The 20,676-nt window shown below is 48.7% G+C and overlaps 1 protein-coding gene across 3 annotated transcripts in view; it reads right to left on the bottom strand.

Annotated features, from left to right (window-relative positions):
* The window catches only part of LOC134345272 (estrogen receptor beta-like), a 139,088-nt gene that overhangs the window by 86,782 nt on the left and 31,630 nt on the right, over nt 1-20,676 (bottom strand). For all 3 annotated transcript variants that reach the window (XM_063045699.1, XM_063045691.1, XM_063045682.1), the window contains exon 4: nt 14,264-14,380. In XM_063045699.1, the coding sequence (XP_062901769.1) occupies nt 14,264-14,380 (117 nt within the window). The remainder of the gene's footprint in view (nt 1-14,263; nt 14,381-20,676) is intronic.

Genomic DNA, 20,676 nt, shown 5'->3' with positions numbered 1-20,676 from the left:
GTTGTCTTCTCCAGAGCACTGGAGGCTGAGGGGAGATTTGACAGAGGTTTACAAGATTGTGAGAGGCATAGATAGAGAGGACAGAGAGTATCTGTTTCCTAGGGTTGAAATATCTAATACCAGAGAGCATGCAGTGAAGATGAGAGGAGGTAGGTTCAATGGATATGTGAGAACTAAGGTTTTCCACTCAGAGTCGTGGATGTCTGGTATGTGCTGCCTGGTATGGTGGTAGAGGCAAATAGATTAGAGTCTTTTAATAGACATTTGGATAGGCACATGGATGTAAGAAAGATGGAGGGATATGGACGATTATAGGTAATAGGGATTAGTTTTTGGGTGCTTTTGATGGTTTGGCACAACATTGTGGGCCAAGTGCCTGTTCCTGAGCAGTACTATTCTATGCTCTATATCTGTCTAAATGCCTCTTTCTGTAGAAAATTGTGGTAAACAATCACTGCAAACAATGAAGAGCCGAGCGAAATCGAAGCTGACACGAGGGTCGAGGCGTGCGAGTGCGATGCAAATTCACAGCCAGGTCGAGGCATGTTCGAGGAGGAGTGGTCGGAGGGAGGTCGAGAGACGGTCAAGATGACATCGGAACCTGTGAAGCAGAGAAAAGTTGGAGCAAAGGAGTTTTGGAGCCAATCCACCTATCAGAGAGTGAAGTGTGGTTGATCTAAGTGCTGGGCTGATTTGGTAAGGTCGGGTACGGGCCAGAACACGCTGGTCGGGGCAGGTCCAGGCCCAAAGTGAAATGATGCAACAGGGCCTGGGTTCTAGTGTGAGGCACGACCCAGTGCTTGTATGATTTAAACGCTGGGCTGTATAGCTTCAAAAGTTGCGGGTGTCGAGGGTCAAACCGGTTCTGCTCGCTGCTCCACGATGTTTCCTCCGCTCTCCGAGGCACTGTGGCTGAGGCTGTGAGGCTGCTGCGGACTTTGGGTCTGTGAGCGTTGTGGCCATTTGCTCTGCTGTGTAATGGACCGAGGGTGACGCTGTGGGCCTGCTCCAGGCTTTGTGTCTACGGACACATTTTCATTCTGAATGCTGTTGCTTGCTTTTACTGTTTGCGCGATTTTTGTTCTTCTCTCTCTGCGCATTGGGTCTTTTTTAAAAATAGGTTCTTTCGGGTTTCTTGTTTTGTAGCTGCCTATAAGGAGACAAGGTTGTATAATTTACACATATTTTGATAATAAATGTACTTTGAACTTTAAATGTTACAATTGAGCTGGCAGCTTGTTCCACACTCATCTCATTCAGAGGGTAGTGCAAGAGATTTAGAGATTATCTTTATTTATCACATGAACATTGAAACATACAGTGAAATGCATCATTTGCGTCGTTTCTTGACGGCGCGTTTTCGGGGCGACTGAGCAACCTGGTGCTTGTTGTCTCTGAGGGAGCTCGGTGAGGTTTCAAGCGAAGTGTGTGGCCATGAGGCCAAGAACCCTGGAGACAGGGCGCGAGCCCATGAGCGACTCCATTTCTCATTGATCCCACCACCGATTAAAGCGTGAGGAAGACTGAAATGAGGATGAGAGCGGAAGGCGCGCGGGTGTTCAGTGCCGTCTGCCTGCGGGTAACCGGTCTCTCTCTCTCTCGCTCTTTGCTGCCGGAGGAAAGTGCCTGTGCTCGATGGTGCTGGAGGACGATTCCGGACCCCTGGGTCTTGGGCAAGGTTTAAGGTTTAATCAGTGTGGTTTGTGAATTGGACTCTCGGGTTCACGTTGAGATGTGGCTCTGGTTGCTCCTTTTTTGTTGCTATTTTGGGTGGTTTTAATCGGGGCGGCCTGCAGTCAACGAACGACGCGGCTCTGGATAGAACTGAACTGAATATTCCTGCACTGTTTTGATGACTTGAGGTCTGGTGTTTTATATTCCTTGTTTACTGCTCGCTTTTTTGTGCCGTTTGCGCGATTTGTTCTTTGCGCGTTGCGGGTTTGATGTTCTCCCTGGATCGGGTTCCACGGTTTTCTTATTTCGTGGCTGTCTGTGGGAAGACGAATCTCAGGGTTGTATACTGCAGACAAACTTTGAAAATAAGTTTACTTTGAATCTTTGAGGATGTGCTGGGGCAGCCTGCGAGCTTCCACGCAGTTCCAGCACCAAAACAGCATGCCTACAACTCACCAACCATCCCTAACCCTCACCAACCCTAACCCTCACAATCCCTAACCCTCACCAACCCTAACCCTAACCCTAACCCTAACCCTCACATCCCTAACCCTCACCAACCCTAACCCTCACAATCCTTAACCCTCACATCCCTAACCCTCACCAACCCTAACCCTCACATCCCTAACCCTAACCCTAACCCTAACCCTCACCAACCCTAACCCTCACCAACCTTAACCCTCACCAACCCTAACCTTCACAATCCTTAACCCTCACATCCCTAACCCTCACCAACCCTAACCCTCACAATCCTTAACCCTCACCAACCCTAACCCTCACAATCCTTAACCCTCACCAACCCTAACCCTAACCCTAACCCTCACCAACCCTAACCCTCACAATCCTTAACCCTCACCAACCCTAACCCTCACAATCCTTAACCCTCACCAACCCTAACCCTCACCAACCCTAACCCTCACCAACCCTAACCCTCACAATCCTTAACCCTCACCAACCCTAACCCTCACAATCCTTAACCCTCACCAACCCTAACCCTAACCCTCACCAACCCTAACCCTCACAATCCTTAACCATCACCAACCCTAACCCGAACCAACCCTGACCCTCACAATCCTTAACCCTCACCAACCCTAACCCTAACCCTCACCAACCCTAACCCTCACAATCCTTAACCCTCACCAACCCTAACCCTAACCCTAACCCTCACAATCATTAACCCTCACATCCCTAATCCTCACATCCATAACCCTCACCATCTGTGACCCTCACCAACCTTAACATTCACATCACTAACTCTCACCAACCCTAACCTTCACAATCCTTAACCCTCACCAACCCTAACCCTCACCAACCCTAACCCTCACAATCCTTAACCCTCACCAACCCTAACCCTCACAATCCTTAACCCTCACATCCCTAACCCTCACCAACCCTAACCCTCACCATCCTTAACCCTCACCAACCCTAACCCTCACCAACCCTAACCCTCACAATCCTTAACCCTCACAATCCTTAACCCTCACCAACCCTAACCTTCACATCCCTAACCCTCACCAACCCTAACTTTCACATGCCTAACCCTCACCAACCCTAACCCTCACAATCCTAACCCTCACCAACCCTAACCCTCACAATCCTTAACCCTCACCAACCCTAACCCTCACCAACCCTAACCCTCACCAACCCTAACCCTCACAATCCTTAACCCTCACCAACCCTAACCCTCACAATCCTTAACCCTCACATCCCTAACCCTCACCAACCCTAACCCTCACATCCCTAACCCTCACCAACCCTAACCCTCACAATCCTTAACCCTCACCAATCCTAACCCTCACACTCCTTAACCCTCACCAACCCTAACCCTCACCAACCCTAACCTTCACCAACCCTAACACTCACAATCCTTAACCCTCACCAACCCTAACACTCACCATCACTAACCCTCACATCCCTAACCCTAACCAACCCTAACACTCACAATCCTAAACCCTCACCAACCCTAACCCTCACCATCCTTAACCCTCACCAACCCTAACCCTCACCAACCCTAACCCTCACAATCCTTAACCCTCACAATCCTTAACCCTCACCAACCCTAACCTTCACCAACCCTAACCCTCACAATCCTTAACCCTCACAATCCTTAACCCTCACCAACCCTAACCTTCACATCCCTAACCCTCACCAACCCTAACTTTCACATGCCTAACCCTCACCAACCCTAACCCTCACAATCCTAACCCTCACCAACCCTAACCCTCACAATCCTTAACCCTCACCAACCCTAACCCTCACCAACCCTAACCCTCACCAACCCTAACCCTCACAATCCTTAACCCTCACCAACCCTAACCCTCACAATCCTTAACCCTCACATCCCTAACCCTCACCAACCCTAACCCTCACATCCCTAACCCTCACCAACCCTAACCCTCACAATCCTTAACCCTCACCAATCCTAACCCTCACACTCCTTAACCCTCACCAACCCTAACCCTCACCAACCCTAACCTTCACCAACCCTAACACTCACAATCCTTAACCCTCACCAACCCTAACACTCACCATCACTAACCCTCACATCCCTAACCCTAACCAACCCTAACACTCACAATCCTAAACCCTCACCAACCCTAACCCTCACCATCCTTAACCCTCACCAACCCTAACCCTCACCAACCCTAACCCTCACAATCCTTAACCCTCACAATCCTTAACCCTCACCAACCCTAACCTTCACATCCCTAAACCTCACCAACCCTAACTTTCACATGCCTAACCCTCACCAACCCTAACCCTCACAATCCTTAACCCTCACATTCCTAACCCTCACCAACCCTAACCCTCACAATCCTTAACCCTCACCAACCCTAACCCTCACCAACCCTAACCCTCACAATCCTTAACCCTCACCAACCCTAACCCTCACAATCCTTAACCCTCACCAACCCTAACCCTCACAATCCTTAACCCTCACCAACCCTAACCCTAACCCTCACAATCCTTAACCCTCACATCCGTAACCCTCACCAACCCTAACCCTCACAATCCTTAACCCTCACCAACCCTAACCCTAACCCTCACCAACCCTAACCCTCACAATCCTTAACCCTCACCAACCCTAACCCGAACCAACCCTGACCCTCACAATCCTTAACCCTCACCAACCCTAACCCTAACCCTCACCAACCCTAACCCTCACAATCCTTAACCCTCACCAACCCTAACCCTAACCCTCACCAACCCTAACCCTCACAATCCTTAACCCTCACCAACCCTAACCCTAACCCTCACCAACCCTAACCCTCACAATCCTTAACCATCACCAACCCTAACCCGAACCAACCCTGACCCTCACAATCCTTAACCCTCACCAACCCTAACCCTAACCCTCACCAACCCTAACCCTCACAATCCTTAACCCTCACCAACCCTAACCCTCACAATCCTTAACCCTCACCAACCCTAACCCTAACCCTCACCAACCCTAACCCTCACAATCCTTAACCCTCACCAACCCTAACCCTCACCAACCCTAACCCTCACAATCCTTAACCCTCACCAACCCTAACCCTAACCCTCACCAACCCTAACCCTCACAATCATTAACCCTCACATCCCTAATCCTCACATCCATAACCCTCACCATCCGTGACCCTCACCAACCTTAACATTCACATCACTAACTCTCACCAACCCTAACCTTCACAATCCTTAACCCTCACCAACCCTAACCCTCACCAATCCTAACCCTCACAATCCTTAACCCTCACCAACCCTAACCCTCACAATCCTTAACCCTCACCAACCCTAACCCTCACAATCCTTAACCCTCACATCCCTAACCCTCACCAACCCTAACCCTCACATCCCTAACCCTCACCAACCCTAACCCTCACAATCCTTAACCCTCACCAATCCTAACCCTCACACTCCTTAACCCTCACCAACCCTAACCCTCACCAACCCTAACCTTCACCAACCCTAACACTCACAATCCTTAACCCTCACCAACCCTAACCCTCACCATCACTAACCCTCACATCCCTAACCCTAACCAACCCTAACACTCACAATCCTAAACCCTCACCAACCCTAACCCTCACCATCCTTAACCCTCACCAACCCTAACCCTCACCAACCCTAACCCTCACCAACCCTAACCCTCACAATCCTTAACCCTCACATCCCTAACCCTCACCAACCCTAACCTTCACATCCCTAACCCTCACCAACCCTAACCTTCACATCCCTAACCCTCACCAACCCTAACTTTCACATGCCTAACCCTCACCAACCCTAACCCTCACAATCCTTAACCCTCACATTCCTAACCCTCACCAACCCTAACCCTCACAATCCTTAACCCTCACATCCCTAACCCTCATCAACCCTAACCCTCACGAACCCTAACCTTCCCAACCCTAACCTTCACCAACCCTAACCTTCACAACCCTAACCCTCACCAACCCCAACCTTCACCAACCCCAACCTTCACCAACCCTAACCTTCATACCCCTAACCCTCACCAACCCTAACCTTCACATCCCTAACGCTCACCAAACCTAACCTTCACATCCCTAACCCTCACCAACCCTAACCCTCACATCCCTAACCTTCACAACCCTAACCCTCACCAACCCTAACCTTCACATCTTTGCAATGTGGGAGGAAACCAGAGCATTTGGAGGAAACCTACACAGCGAAAGGCAGACTGTACAAACTCCTGACAAACAGCAGCCGAAATTCAATCCCAGTTTTACAGCCAGCACTATAAAATGTTATGCTAACCACTACATTACCATGCAGCCTGTGAATAAGGTCCCCCTCAAGTTCCCATTGACTATTTCACCTTTCACCCTAAGCCAATGACCTCTAGTTCTAGTCTTACCCAACCTGAGGTGGAGAAGCCTACAGGTATTCACTTTTTCGCTCTCACCCTAAAGCCATGCCCTGCGGCGTTTGACATTTCTACTCTGGGTAAAGAACTCTCTACTCGATCTATGCCTCTCATAATTCCATCCATTTTTATGAGGTCACCCCTCAGCCTCACATGAGACTGACAGGGCAGTTGCTTCCTTGAGCAACTAACAAACTGTTGGGGTGGCTCAGCAGGTCAGGCGACCTCTGTGGACAGTCAACGTTTCAGATCGAAACCCTTCACCTGGACTGCAAGTCAGGGGGATGATAGCCAGTATCAAGACATGGGTAGAAGAAGTGTGGCGAGAGCTGGCAGTGATAGGGAGGAGGATCCAAGTGCGGAGCGGTGATAGGCAGAGAGAGGAGGAAAGGAAGGGGGGGGGTAATAGTGGTGGAGTCCTGGACATGATGGGTGGAGGTGACAGGGGGCTGCAGATGGTGGGACCAGATAGGAAAGGAACCAAGGGAGAGAGATAGGGAGAGCAGATGGAGAGAGGACCCAGCTTTAGGCAGCACGTTAGCATAATGGCTAGCGTAATGCTTTACAGTGCCAGTGATAAGGACTCAATTCCCACTGCTGTTACACTCTCACCGTAACGGTGTAGGTTTTCTCCGGGTGCTCTGGTTTCCTCCCATGCTCCGTGCAGATTCAGGTTAGAGAGATGTGGGCACGCTACGTTGGTGCCTGAAACATGGCCATACTCGCCGGCTGCCCCCGGCACCTCCTCCGGCTGTGTTGGTTGTTGACTCAAATGCAACATTTCACGTACGTTCCGATGTTTTGATGTACATGTGGCAAATAATGATAACCTTTTTCTCTTTAATCTTTAAGATAGAGTGGGTGGGGAAGGGGAAAGAAACAGGGAGAGATGGTAAATTTAAAGAGGCGAGGGAAAGGGGTGGAGCAAGAGCTGGGAGGTGATGGGTGGATCCAGGTGAGGGAGATGCTGGCAGATGGAGGAGGTGAGGGGGTAGTGATAGAGGCGGGGAGGTGGGGTGGTAGTGATCGAGGCTGGCAGGTGATGGGTGGATCCAGGTGAGGGAGATGCTGGCAGATGGAGGAGGTGAGGGGGTAGTGATAGAGGCGGGGAGGTGGGGTGGTAGTGATCGAGGCTGGCAGGTGATGGGTGGATCCAGGTGAGGGAGATGCTGGCAGATGGAGGAGGTGAGGGGGTAGTGATAGAGGCAGGGAGGTGGGGTGGTAGTGATCGAGGCTGGCAGGTGATGGGTGGATCCAGGTGAGGGAGATGCTGGCAGATGGAGGAGGTGAGGGGGTAGTGATAGAGGCGGGGAGGTGGGGTGGTAGTGATCGAGGCTGGCAGGTGATGGGTGGATCCAGGTGAGGGAGATGCTGGCAGATGGAGGAGGTGAGGGGGTAGTGATAGAGGCGGGGAGGTGGGGTGGTAGTGATCGAGGCTGGCAGGTGATGGGTGGATCCAGGTGAGGGAGATGCTGGCAGATGGAGGAGGTGAGGGGGTAGTGATAGAGGCGGGGAGGTGGGGTGGTAGTGATCGAGGCTGGCAGGTGATGGGTGGATCCAGGTGAGGGAGATGCTGGCAGATGGAGGAGGTGAGGGAGTAGTGATAGAGGCGGGGAGGTGGGGTGGTAGTGATCGAGGCTGGCAGGTGATGGGTGGATCCAGGTGAGGGAGATGCTGGCAGATGGAGGAGGTGAGGGGGTAGTGATAGAGGCGGGGAGGTGGGGTGGTAGTGATCGAGGCTGGCAGGTGATGGGTGGATCCAGGTGAGGGAGATGCTGGCAGATGGAAGAGGTGAGGGAGTAGTGATAGAGGCGGGGAGGTGGGGTGGTAGTGATCGAGGCTGGCAGGTGATGGGTGGATCCAGGTGAGGGGAGATGCTGGCAGATGGAGGAGGTGAGGGGGTAGTGATAGAGGCGGGGAGGTGGGGTGGTAGTGATCGAGGCTGGCAGGTGATGGGTGGATCCAGGTGAGGGAGATGCTGGCAGATGGAGGAGGTGAGGGGGTAGTGATAGAGGCGGGGAGGTGGGGTGGTAGTGATCGAGGCTGGCAGGTGATGGGTGGATCCAGGTGAGGGAGATGCTGGCAGATGGAGGAGGTGAGGGGGTAGTGATAGAGGCGGGGAGGTGGGGTGGTAGTGATCGAGGCTGGCAGGTGATGGGTGGATCCAGGTGAGGGAGATGCTGGCAGATGGAGGAGGTGAGGGGGTAGTGATAGAGGCGGGGAGGTGGGGTGGTAGTGATCGAGGCTGGCAGGTGATGGGTGGATCCAGGTGAGGGAGATGCTGGCAGATGGAGGAGGTGAGGGAGTAGTGATAGAGGCGGGGAGGTGGGGTGGTAGTGATCGAGGCTGGCAGGTGATGGGTGGATCCAGGTGAGGGAGATGCTGGCAGATGGAAGAGGTGAGGGAGTAGTGATAGAGGCGGGGAGGTGGGGTGGTAGTGATCGAGGCTGGCAGGTGATGGGTGGATCCAGGTGAGGGAGATGCTGGCAGATGGAAGAGGTGAGGGAGTAGTGATAGAGGCGGGGAGGTGGGGTGGTAGTGATCGAGGCTGGCAGGTGATGGGTGGATCCAGGTGAGGGAGATGCTGGCAGATGGAAGAGGTGAGGGAGTAGTGATAGAGGCGGGGAGGTGGGGTGGTAGTGATCGAGGCTGGCAGGTGATGGGTGGATCCAGGTGAGGGAGATGCTGGCAGATGAAGGAGGTGGTGTGGTAGTGATAGAGGCTGGGAGGTGATGGGTGGATCCAGGTGAGGGAGGTGATGGGTGGATCCAGGTGAGGGAGGTGATAGGCAGATGGAGGAGGTGAGGGGGTAGTGATAGAGGCTGGGAGGTGAGGGGGTAGTGATTGAGGCTGGGAGGTGAGGGGGTAGTGATCGAGGCTGGGAGGTGAGAGGTGGAGGTGACAGAGGGCTACTGATGGTGGTACCTGATAGGACAGGAAGGTGGAGGATGAAGCCACATCGGGAAGGTGGGAGGGCAGATAGGAACAGTGGTGAGGGGAAGGGAAGGGAGCCAGCAGAAGAAGTGTGTGGGTGATGGGGTGGGAGGAGAAGGGGGTGTTGAGAGACTGGAGGACCAGCAGGAGAGAGAGAAGGATGAGAAGCAGAGATGCTTGCTCAGTTAGGAGATGCTGGAACCTGGGTGGTGGAGGGCAGAGACTCAGGGCAGAGACTCGGCTCAGAGGTCAGACCTCTGGGGCAGAGAGGGTGGAACATTTAGATATCCCCACCAAGCTACTGAGCAAATCTGGGGCTGTGGTGGACTGATCTGTGAACAAACAGAAGAAAGGCCTGAAGACCCTGTTCCAGCATTTGGTGAAACTGTGGCTAAATTTTCACATCAAGACCATTAAGAAAAATTTTGATAGGTACACATATAGAAATAGTGAGTCAAACCGGGGAAAATGCACTTAAAATGAGGGGGTTAAGTTCAAGGGAGATGTGCAAGATAATGTTTCAGCTCCGTAAAACCCTGGTTAGACCACACTTGGAATATCGTGTTCAGTCCTGGTCACCTCATTATAGGAAGGACGTAGAAACGTTAGTGAGGCGTTTTACCAGGATGCAGTCTGGAATAGAGACCATGTCTCTTTGGAGTGAAGGAGGATTAGAGGTGACTTGATAGGAGTGTACAAGATGATAAGAGGCATAGACTGTGTGGACAGCCTGAGAATTTCTGCCCAGAGGGGAAATGGCTGATAAGAGAGGGTATAATCATAAGATGATTGGGGGAAAGTATGGGTGGGGATGCCAGAGGCAGGTTCTTTTAAACAAAGAGGGTGGTGGGTGTATGGAACATGCTGCTGGGGGTGGTGGTCAAGGCAGATACATTAGGGACATTTAAGTCAAAGTAAAATTTATTATCAAAGTACGTATATAATCAGCATATATTACTTTGAGATTCATCTTACAGATATTTACAGGAAACTAAGAAAAGCAATAGAATCAATGAAAATCTACACACAAAGACTGACAAACACGTTTAAGAAAATTAGATACGCACATGGATGACAGAAAATGGAGGCCCATGTGGAAAGGTTAGATTTGATCTTGGAGCAGGTTAAAAGGTCGTAGGCCAAAGGGCCTGCATTGTTCTAGGTGTTTTCACACAGAGATTGGTGGATGCCTGGAATATGCCTCCAGTGGTGGTGTGGAGGCAGAGACGACGGAGGGATTTAAATAGTTCTTGGGCACAAAGATGTGCAGAAAGTAGAGGGATATGGAGAGAGTTTAATCGGAACTAGTAAACGTTGTAATGAGGTAGGCACAACATTGTGGGCCACAGGATCTGTTCTTGTGCTGTACTGTTCTCTGTAGTAAATGGTACTAGCCCAGATGGGCACATTGGGCTGAAAAGCCTCTTCCTGTGCTGTGAGACTCCAGCACTGTATTATCCTCCCCCATATCATTCCCAGAGACAGAATTTGGTCCATCCTGTTGCATCATTCCTGGGGAAAAGATCCAAAGATTCACACACCATGCAGGAGAAGATATTTCTTCCTGTCTCCATCGGTTACTCAGAGACGGAGACCCAGTGTTCCAGCCTTGCCAGCCAGAGGAAACATTAGCTTGGAACTGACTGGGTGAGACAGTACTGTCAATGTGAAGGATTACTGTCTTCTTGGAAAAGGCCAGTTAACATGCATCTCAGACTGCAAGCAGAGGCTCTGTTCTTGTCTGACTGTCTCTGGCCACCAACTGAGACACAATCCATCTTCTCCTCTCCGCCTGCCTCGAGCGGCCCACCAGATGTTTGCAAATGGAGTGAAACATCTGTTAAAGCAACTCACCCCGGCGCAGACACAGAGAGCTCTGACTGCAGGAGAAGGGTCTCTTGGAGTCAGCCGAGCTATGGGGGGAGAGGGGAGTTTGGGCACAGCCCGCAAGGTGCGGGGAGGGAGTTAATGGACGACGACAACAACAATATCCTATATTACAGTACCACTGCTGACTCGGTAAGCCAGCCTGCGGGAGCGGCTCCAGGGAATGTGCAGCTGGCCTGGAGGGAAGTCACAGTCTTCATGAGGGACGAACGGAGAGGGTTGCATAAAGTGGAATGGTTCTGGGGAGGAATGGACAGACAGGCAATCGGACAGTTGGGCAGCAAAAGTGTGATATAGAGTTGGAGAGATAGAGAGAGGCACAATCAAGGGGAGAGGGAGCGAGGGAGGAGGGGGGATAATCACACAGTCATCTCATCCACTCTGGTAAATGCTGAACCCCAGGTGTGTGATCCTTAACCTAAGTACAGAATGACCCTCTATAGTGCATATGGAGTGACCCTCACCCTGAATAAACTGTGACTCTGTACAGTTACACAGTGAGTGACCCTCGCCCTGAACAAACAGTGACTCTGTGCAGTTACACAGTGACTCTGTACAGTTACACAGTGACCCTCACCCTGAACAAACAGTGACTCTGTACAGTTACACAGTGACCCTCACCCTGAACAAACAGTGACTCTGTACAGTTACACAGTGACCCTCACCCTGAACAAACAGTGACTCTGTACAGTTACACAGTGACTCTGTACAGTTACACAGTGACCCTCACCCTGAACAAACAGTGACTCTGTGCAGTTACACAGTGACTCTCTACAGTTACACAGTGACCCGCACCCTGACAGGGCACTACCCTATGCAACACCTTCCATCTCAGGTCCCCAATGTATAGGGGAAGGACCCTTACAAAGAGAGACTTCCACTAGGGACATCCCTGATTGCCAGATGGTAAAACAGACCTCTATGGCAAGGAAACGAAAGGTGTTCAAGAGTAGCCTGTACAAGAACTGCCTTGCATGTCACAAAACAGTATGGCGGGCATCTCCACAAGATGGCCTATGCTATGTGGGACCCTCCCCCGAGAGAACTTTCGGGCCTTGGGTCCCATGAGCTGAGTTGGGCGTTAGCACAGCCTGGGTCTCTCCACACTCCCAAGGCTCCCTGACACCCACTGAGATGAGATGGGGACCAGTCTGCTTCACCTGCACAGCACCACTCCCCACTGGCACAGGAGCACTCTGTCTGGATGTGACTAATCCCCAGACTCGCAAAAACTCCTGCTAAAGCTGGGGTATCTCCTGCAGTGGGAGTTTCACCCTATGCAGTTGCATAATCAGTGACCCTCACCTGAAATAAACAGCAACTCTGTACAGTCACATAGCAACTCTTGCCTAAATAAAGAGCGACTCTGTACAATCACACAGTGGCTCTGCACAGTTACACAGTGACTCTCGTCCTGATTAAACAGTGACTCTGTACAAATACACAATGATCAATGTAGCTACACCCTTCATGGGATCTCCCAACACTCCGCAGACCCACGTCCATCATTTATCCAATCTTTTTGTCACTTCTTCTCTCCTCCATTCATCCGATTTCCTTTTGAAAACACCTCTGCCATCATCCTTTGACCACATCTTTTGGGAGGAAGGCCCACATTCTCCCTGCTCCCATCTTTAATAAAAGTTTGCTTTATTTGTCACATGTACATTGAAACATGGGGTGAAATATGACATGTTGCCTCAACGACTGACACAGTACTGGGGGCAGCCACAAGTTACCGGCATCGACATAGCACACCCACAACTTATCACCCTAACCCTGCGTCTTTGAAATTCTGAACACTACTTCCTTATTCCCCTTTTCGACATAGAACATAGAAATCTACAGCACATTGCAGGCCATGCAACCTACTCTAGAAACTGCCTAGAATTTCCCTAGCGCAGAGCCCTCTAATTTTCTCAGCTCCATGTAGCTATCTACGAGACTCTTAAAAGACACTATTGCATCCAATTAATTAATTATTTTTGAAACCTACAGCAATTAAGCCTTGCTCTGTACACTGTTGTCACGTGACACGTTTCACACGGCATCTGTCAGACAGTGGTGATAAAGACGATGGACTACTGATTGTGATGCCCTCGGCTGGAAGCCCCTGTCCCCTGCTGGATGTACCCTGCATCTCCCAGTCTCCAGCTCTATGCAGCATTACATAAACCTTGATTTGGTTATCCTTGCCTCATCTCCACCCAAGGCCGACCCCTCATACCCACTAAGTTGCCATTCTGCAGCATTCCATCATACCACCAGAGATAGGAGCAGAATTAGATTATCTGGCCCATCAAATCGGCTTCACCATCTCATCATGGCTGACTAATTGTCCCTCTCACCACCATCCTCCTGCCTTCCCCCTGTAACCTTCTGCAGCCTTACTAATCAAGAACCCATTTATCTCCGCTTTAAATATACCCAGTGACTTGGTCTCCACAGCCATCTGAGATAATGACTTCCACAAATTCACCACTCTCTGCCTGAAGCAATCCCTCCTCGTCTCTGTTCTAAAGGGACATCCTTCTATTCTGAAGCTGTGCCCTCTAGTCCTAGACTCCTCCACTAAAGGAAACATCCTCTCCACCTCCACTCTATCTAAGCCTTTCAATATCCAATAGGTTTCAATGATGACCCCCCCCCCATTCTCTTAAACTAAATGATTGCAGGCTGGAGTCATCAAACATTCCTCATATGTTAAACCTTTTAATCCAGAAATCATTTTCGTGAACCTCCTTTTGCTCCTCTCCAATGCCAGCACATCCTCTTTTAGTTAAGGGGCCCGAGACAGCTCACAATACTCCAACAGCATTCTGACCAAAGCATTATAAAAACTCAACGTTACATCTTTACAAGTCGGTATTACAGCGCCCTGTCACCCTCAGTACGACCACTCACCTGATTTCATCATCCCGACTTCATAACACTTGCGGAGTCTGCAGGCCTGGCAGCTTTTCCGTCGGTTCTTGTCTATCGTGCACTGGTTGGTAGCCGGGCAGATGTAGGCGTTGTGTCCTGGAACAAGACAATAAGTTTAAAGATGCTATGTTGATGTTGTACAAGATGTTGGTGAGACCAAATCTGGAGTATTGTGAGCAGTTTTGGTTACCTACTTAAAGGGAAAATGTCAATAAGATTGAAATAGTGTAGAGAAGATTTACAATGATGTTGCCGGTACTTGAGGACCTGAGATACAGGGAAAGGTTGCACAGATTAGGACTTCATTCCCTGGGGTGCAGGAGGATCTGTGTAGTGAAAAAGGCACAACAGCACCTCTTTCACCTCAGACGGTTGAGGAAGTCTGGTATGGGCCCCCAAATCCTAAGAACTTCCTACAGGGGCATATTTGAGAGCATCCTGACTGGCTGCATCACTGCCTGATATGGGAACTGTACCTCCCTTAATTGCAGGACTTTACAGAGAGTGGTGCGGACAACCCAGTGCATCTGTGGCTGTGAACTTCCCATGATTCAGGACACTTACAAGGACAGGTGTGTAAAAAAGGGCCCAAAGGATCATTGGAGACCCAAGTCACCCCAACAACAAACTGTTCCAGCCGCTACCATCCGGGAAATGGTACCGCAGTATAAAAGCAGAGCCAGGACCAACAGGCTCTGGGGCAGCTTCTTCCACCAGGCCATCAGACTGATTAACACGCTGATTTGAGTGTACTCTATATTACAATGACTGTTCTATTTACTATAAATTATTATAAATTACTATGATTGCACATTGCACATTTAGACAGAGACATAATATAAAGATTTTTACTCCTCATGTATGTGAAGGATGTAAGAAATAAAGTCAGTTCAATTGAATTCATAAAGAGAGGTTTGATAGAGGTATACAAAATTATAAGGGGTACACTAAGATAGTAAAAAGAATGCAGAATATTTATGTTCTCTCGATTACCAGTTGGGTTTCCTCCCACATTCCAAAGACACACAGGTCAGCGTTAGAAAGTTGTTCATGCCGGAAACTTGGAGACACTTGGGGGCAGCCCCCAGCAAACCCTTGTTAGTCGTTGACATAAACGCCATATTTCACTGTCTGTTTTTATGTTTCAAAGAACATGTGACAATAAAGCTAATCTTTAATCTGTTGAGACCTAGTGGGTGGAATGACTCCTTGGTGTCTAAGTACCAACAGGAAGAAGTTTCAGAATTGCCACTTTGCTGGGTCCAGATTTGATTACCCCAACCGTAGTAGTGGGAGTCATTCTCCCATCTCCAGATCCAACGTCCAATGCCCAGACACCAGCCCACCGCACTGCTCACACCACGGGAGACAAGCAGACTCCCTCTATCCTTTCCGAGCAATCGACTACTGAAAATCTTTACACAATCCACACTGATATTTATCCCACTCACTCCTCTGCGGACAAGAAGCCCACTCCATCTCCACACTTCTCGTTGTCTTGGGGGAGCAGCCAGTATAATCACAAACCCAAGCTATCCCAGACACTCTCTCTTCTTCCCCCTCCCATCAGGCAGAAGATACAAAAGCATGAACACACATATCACCAGGCTTAAAGAGACCTATACCACTGTCATAAGACTGTTGAATGGTCCACTTATACCATAAGCTGGACTTCTGACCTCACGATCTAACTCATTATGGTCTTGCACCTTATTGCCTGCCTGCACTGCATTTTCTCTGTAACTGTTACACTTTATTCTGCATTCTGTCATTGCTTTACTTTGTACTACCTCAATGCACTGTTGTAATGAGAGGTCTGTCTGAACAGAATACGAGACTGGGTTTTCACTGTATCTCAATACATGTGACAATAATAAAACCAATTTACCATTTTATATGGGAGTGAATATTTCAGTGACACCAGGGTGCCCTGAGGTTGCAGAAACCTTATGGAATCGTTGTTTATACCGATCTATGCACACTTCAAGACCACAAAGCATCTTCCTACCGGTGAATCCATTAAAGAAAAACTTATTGCATAAATTATCACCTCCAATATTATAGTGGGAATGGCCAAAATCAGCTTATTCCCCTTATGCTGTCATTTTAGCCAGTGTAGATCAGTGTGGAATTAGAAAGAGATTGAGCTGAGTATATGATCACATACACCAGGGTGCAATGAAATTCTCTGCTCACATGAAACTCAGAGCATACGTGGCAACAATAAACACAACAATAAATACAGCCATGTTTGCAAATCAACAGAACAATGTAGATTATCATCGGAAGGCAAACGCAGCATTAGCATTCGTATTGAGAAAATAAAAGCAGGGATGTAATGTTGGGGTTTTATAAAGCATTGATCAGACCACACAGAGTACAGTGAGCAGTTTTGGCCTCCCCTGTCTAAGATAAGATGTGCTGGTATTGGAGAAGGTCCAGAGAACTGATGCACTTTAAGGATGCATGCATAGCCCACTGCTCTACTTTCTCTACAACCACGACTGTGTGGTAGGTACAGCTCAAACGCCATCTATAAATTTGCCGATGACACAACTATTGCTGACAGAGTTCCAGAGAGTGGTGAGAAGGCGGACAGGAGTGAGATAGGTCAGCTGGTTGAGTGGTGCCGAAACAACAACCTTGCACTCAATGGTAGCAAGACCAAGGAATTGATTGTGGACTTCAGGAAGGGAAAACTTCTTCACTCGGAGAGTGGTGAGAGTGTGGAATGAGCTGCCAGTCCAAGTGGTGGGTGTGATTTTGATTTCAATATTTAAGAGAATTTGGATAGGTACATGGATGGGAAGGGTACGGATTTGGATAGGTACATAGATGGGAAGGGTACGGATTTGGATAGGTACATGGATGGGAAGGGTACGGAGGGCTGTGGTCCGGGTGCATGTCGATAGGACTAGGCAGTGTAAATTGTTCGGCACACATTAGATAGGCTGAAGGGCCTGTTTCTGCACAGTAGTTTTCTACGACTCTGTGATCTTAGAGTAGGTTAAAATGTTGGCACAACATCGTGGACCGAAGGATCTGTACTGTGCTAGAACGCTCCACGTTCTAATCACTGCTGAGGGACAGAATTTACGTTCACATGGAAAGCAGATGCAGTTTTAGAGCCGAGATCACATCTCTCACAAACCTGACCAAGATTCTTTTAAGGCAATAAACAAAGTTCATTGCAAATTTATTTAATGCCACCATATATAACCTTGAGTTTTTATTTCTTGCAGACATTTACAGGGAAAAAGAAATACAATATAATTTATGAAAAATCTATAAACAACAATGTGCAAAAGACACACTGCACATAAAAAAAACTAAGAACAAAAGGTCTTGAAAGTGAGTCTGTAGGTCATAAAATCAGTTCAGAGTTGAGGTGAGTGAAGTTATCCACACTGGTTCAAAGTTCAAAGTAAATTTATTATCAAAGTACATATATGTCACCATATAAAACCCCAAGATTTATTTTCTTGTGGGCGTTCACTGCACACACAAAGAAACACAATAGAATCAATGAACACAAACAAAAATGGATAAACAACGCAAAGGATGACAAACTGTGCAAATATAAAAAATAATAACAATAAATAAGTATAAAGAATATTGAGAAACTGAGTTATAGAGTCCTTGAAAGTGAGTCCATTAGTTGTGGAATCAGTTCAGTGTTGAGGCACATGAAGTCATCCTCTCTCATTCAGGAGCCTGATGGGTGAAGAGTAATAACTATTCCTGAACCTTATGCTGTGGGACACAAGGTTCCTGTACCTCTTGTCTGATGGTAGTAGCAAGAAGAGGGCATGGCTTGGATACTGGAGACTTTGATGCTTTCTTGTGGCAGTGCTCCATGTAAATGTGCTCAATAGTGGGAAGGGCTTTGCCTGTGATGGACGGGCCTGTATCCACCACTTTCTGTAGACTCCTGTCTTTTCATATGGCTTTTGTCAGGACACTGCCTGGATTGGAGTATATTAGCTATGAGGAAAGGTTGGAAAAAGTTGGGTCGTTTTCTCCGGAGTGGCAAAGGCTGAGGGGAGACTTGAAAGAGATTTATAACATTATGAAAGGCATGGACTGGGCAGATAGCTTAGGTTTAAGGTAAGAGGGTGAAAGTTTAAAGGAGATGTGTTTGGGTAAGTTTTATTTTCCCCATAAAGAATGTTGGGTGCCTGGAATGCGATGATTGTCGTGTTTTAGAGGCTTTTATAAAGATATATGAAAGGCAGACAGAATTAGTTTAGATAGTTACAAGATGAAAGATTAGATTCATTTGTCATAGTGAAATGCATCGTTTACATCGGTGATCAGCACAGTCCGAGGATATGCTGAGGACACATTTCATGCTCACACTCACTAACTCTAACCCTTACATCTCTGGAATGTGGGTGGAAACTGGAGCACACGGAGGAGACCTAAGTGGGCCTGGGGAGAATGTACAAATCCTTATAGACTGGAGCAGGAATTGAACCCTGAATTTCCAATTGCTGGCCCTGTAAAACATTACGTTAACCACAATGCTATGATGCCATGCAGAAATGACAGCTGAAGGACTGTACTGTCCTATGCCCACATTCCACACAGGAGGTTGAGCCAAAAGGTTAAGACACAAAGGAACCAGGGCACATTCATTTCACCCTAATTTGCTGAAGTGATAAATCCAGAAGATAGTGATGGAACGACTTCTCTCTATAAAAGTGTTGTTTGCAAGGGTTGGCACTGAGACCTTTCCTGTTTGTAATACATATATAAATGAGCATATAAGGCATCTGATTAGTAAGTTTGCTGACAACATAAAAGTTTGCAGAGCTGTAGATAACAAAAAAATTTGTCTAAAGACACAGCAGGACACAGAACATCTGGAAAGTTGGACGGAGCAGTGGCAGGTGGGATTTAATCCAGACAGATTTGAGGTAATGTACTCCAGGAGTCTAATTCAGGAAACATTGAGTAAGTTGCAGAGACCTACAAAAGGATGTGCAGAGAGACCCTGATTTGCAAGGTTACAGTGCCCCCCACCCCCGCCGAAAATGCTGACACAAGGGGATAGGGTGGCACGGTAGTATAGCAGTTAGTATAATGCTACACCGCACCAGTGACCCAGCATGGGTTTCCTTATTCCGCTCCAACCGCTCCAGTTTCACCCAGTATTCCGAAATCAGAGAATGTGGGCAGGCTAGGTTAGCACAGCAAACACGACAACACTTACGGGCTATTCTGAATAAACACTGATTCTGTACAGTTACACAGTGAGTGACCCTCCCCCTGAATAAACAGTGACTCTGTACAGTTACTCAGTGACCCTCACCCTGAATAAACAGTGACTCTGTACAGTTACACAGTGACCCTCACCCTGAATAGACAGTGACTCTGTACAGCTGCACAGTGACCCTCACCCTGAATAAACAGTGACTCTGTACAGTTGCACAGTGACCCTCACCCTGAATATACAGTGACTCTGTACAGTTACACAGTGACCCTCACCCTGAATAGACAGTGACTCTGTACAGTTACACAGTGACCCTCACCCTGAATAAACAGTGACTCTGTACAGTTGCACAGTGACCCTCACCCTGAATAAACAGACTCTGTACAGTTACACAGTGGCTGACCCTCACCCTGAATAAACAGTGACTCAGTACAGTTACACAGTGACCCTCACCCTGAATAGACAGCGACTCTGTACAGTTGCACAGTGACCCTCACCCTGAATAGACAGTGACTCTGTACAGTTGCACAGTGACCCTCACCCTGAATAGACAGTGACTCTGTACAGTTACACAGTGACCCTCACCCTGAATAGACAGTGACTCTGTACAGTTACACAGTGACCCTCACCCTGAATAGACAGTGACTCTGTACAGTTGCTCAGTGACCCTCACCCTGAATAGACAGTGACTCTGTACAGCTGCTCAGTGACCCTCACCCTGAATAGACAGTGACTCTGTACAGCTGCTCAGTGACCCTCACCCTGAATAGACAGTGACTCTGTACAGTTACACAGTGACCCTCACCCTGAATAGACAGTGACTCTGTACAGTTGCTCAGTGACCCTCACCCTGAATAGACAGCGACTCTGTACAGTTACACAGTGACCCTCACCCTGAATAAACAGTGACTCTGTACAGCTGCTCAGTGACCCTCACCCTGAATAGACAGTGACTCTGTACAGCTGCTCAGTGACCCTCACCCTGAATAGACAGTGACTCTGTACAGTTACACAGTGACTGACCCTCACCCTGAATAGACAGTGACTCTGTACAGCTGCTCAGTGACCCTCACCCTGAATAGACAGTGACTCTGTACAGTTGCACAGTGACCCTCACCCTGAATAGACAGTGACTCTGTACAGCTGCACAGTGACCCTCACCCTGAATAGACAGTGA

This window comes from Mobula hypostoma, chromosome 1, assembly GCF_963921235.1.
Source record: "Mobula hypostoma chromosome 1, sMobHyp1.1, whole genome shotgun sequence".
In the NCBI taxonomy this organism is placed as follows: Eukaryota; Metazoa; Chordata; class Chondrichthyes; order Myliobatiformes; family Myliobatidae; genus Mobula; species Mobula hypostoma.
The sequence above is the reverse complement of the archived record's forward strand: the minus strand, read 5'-3'. Positions and strand labels throughout refer to the sequence as shown.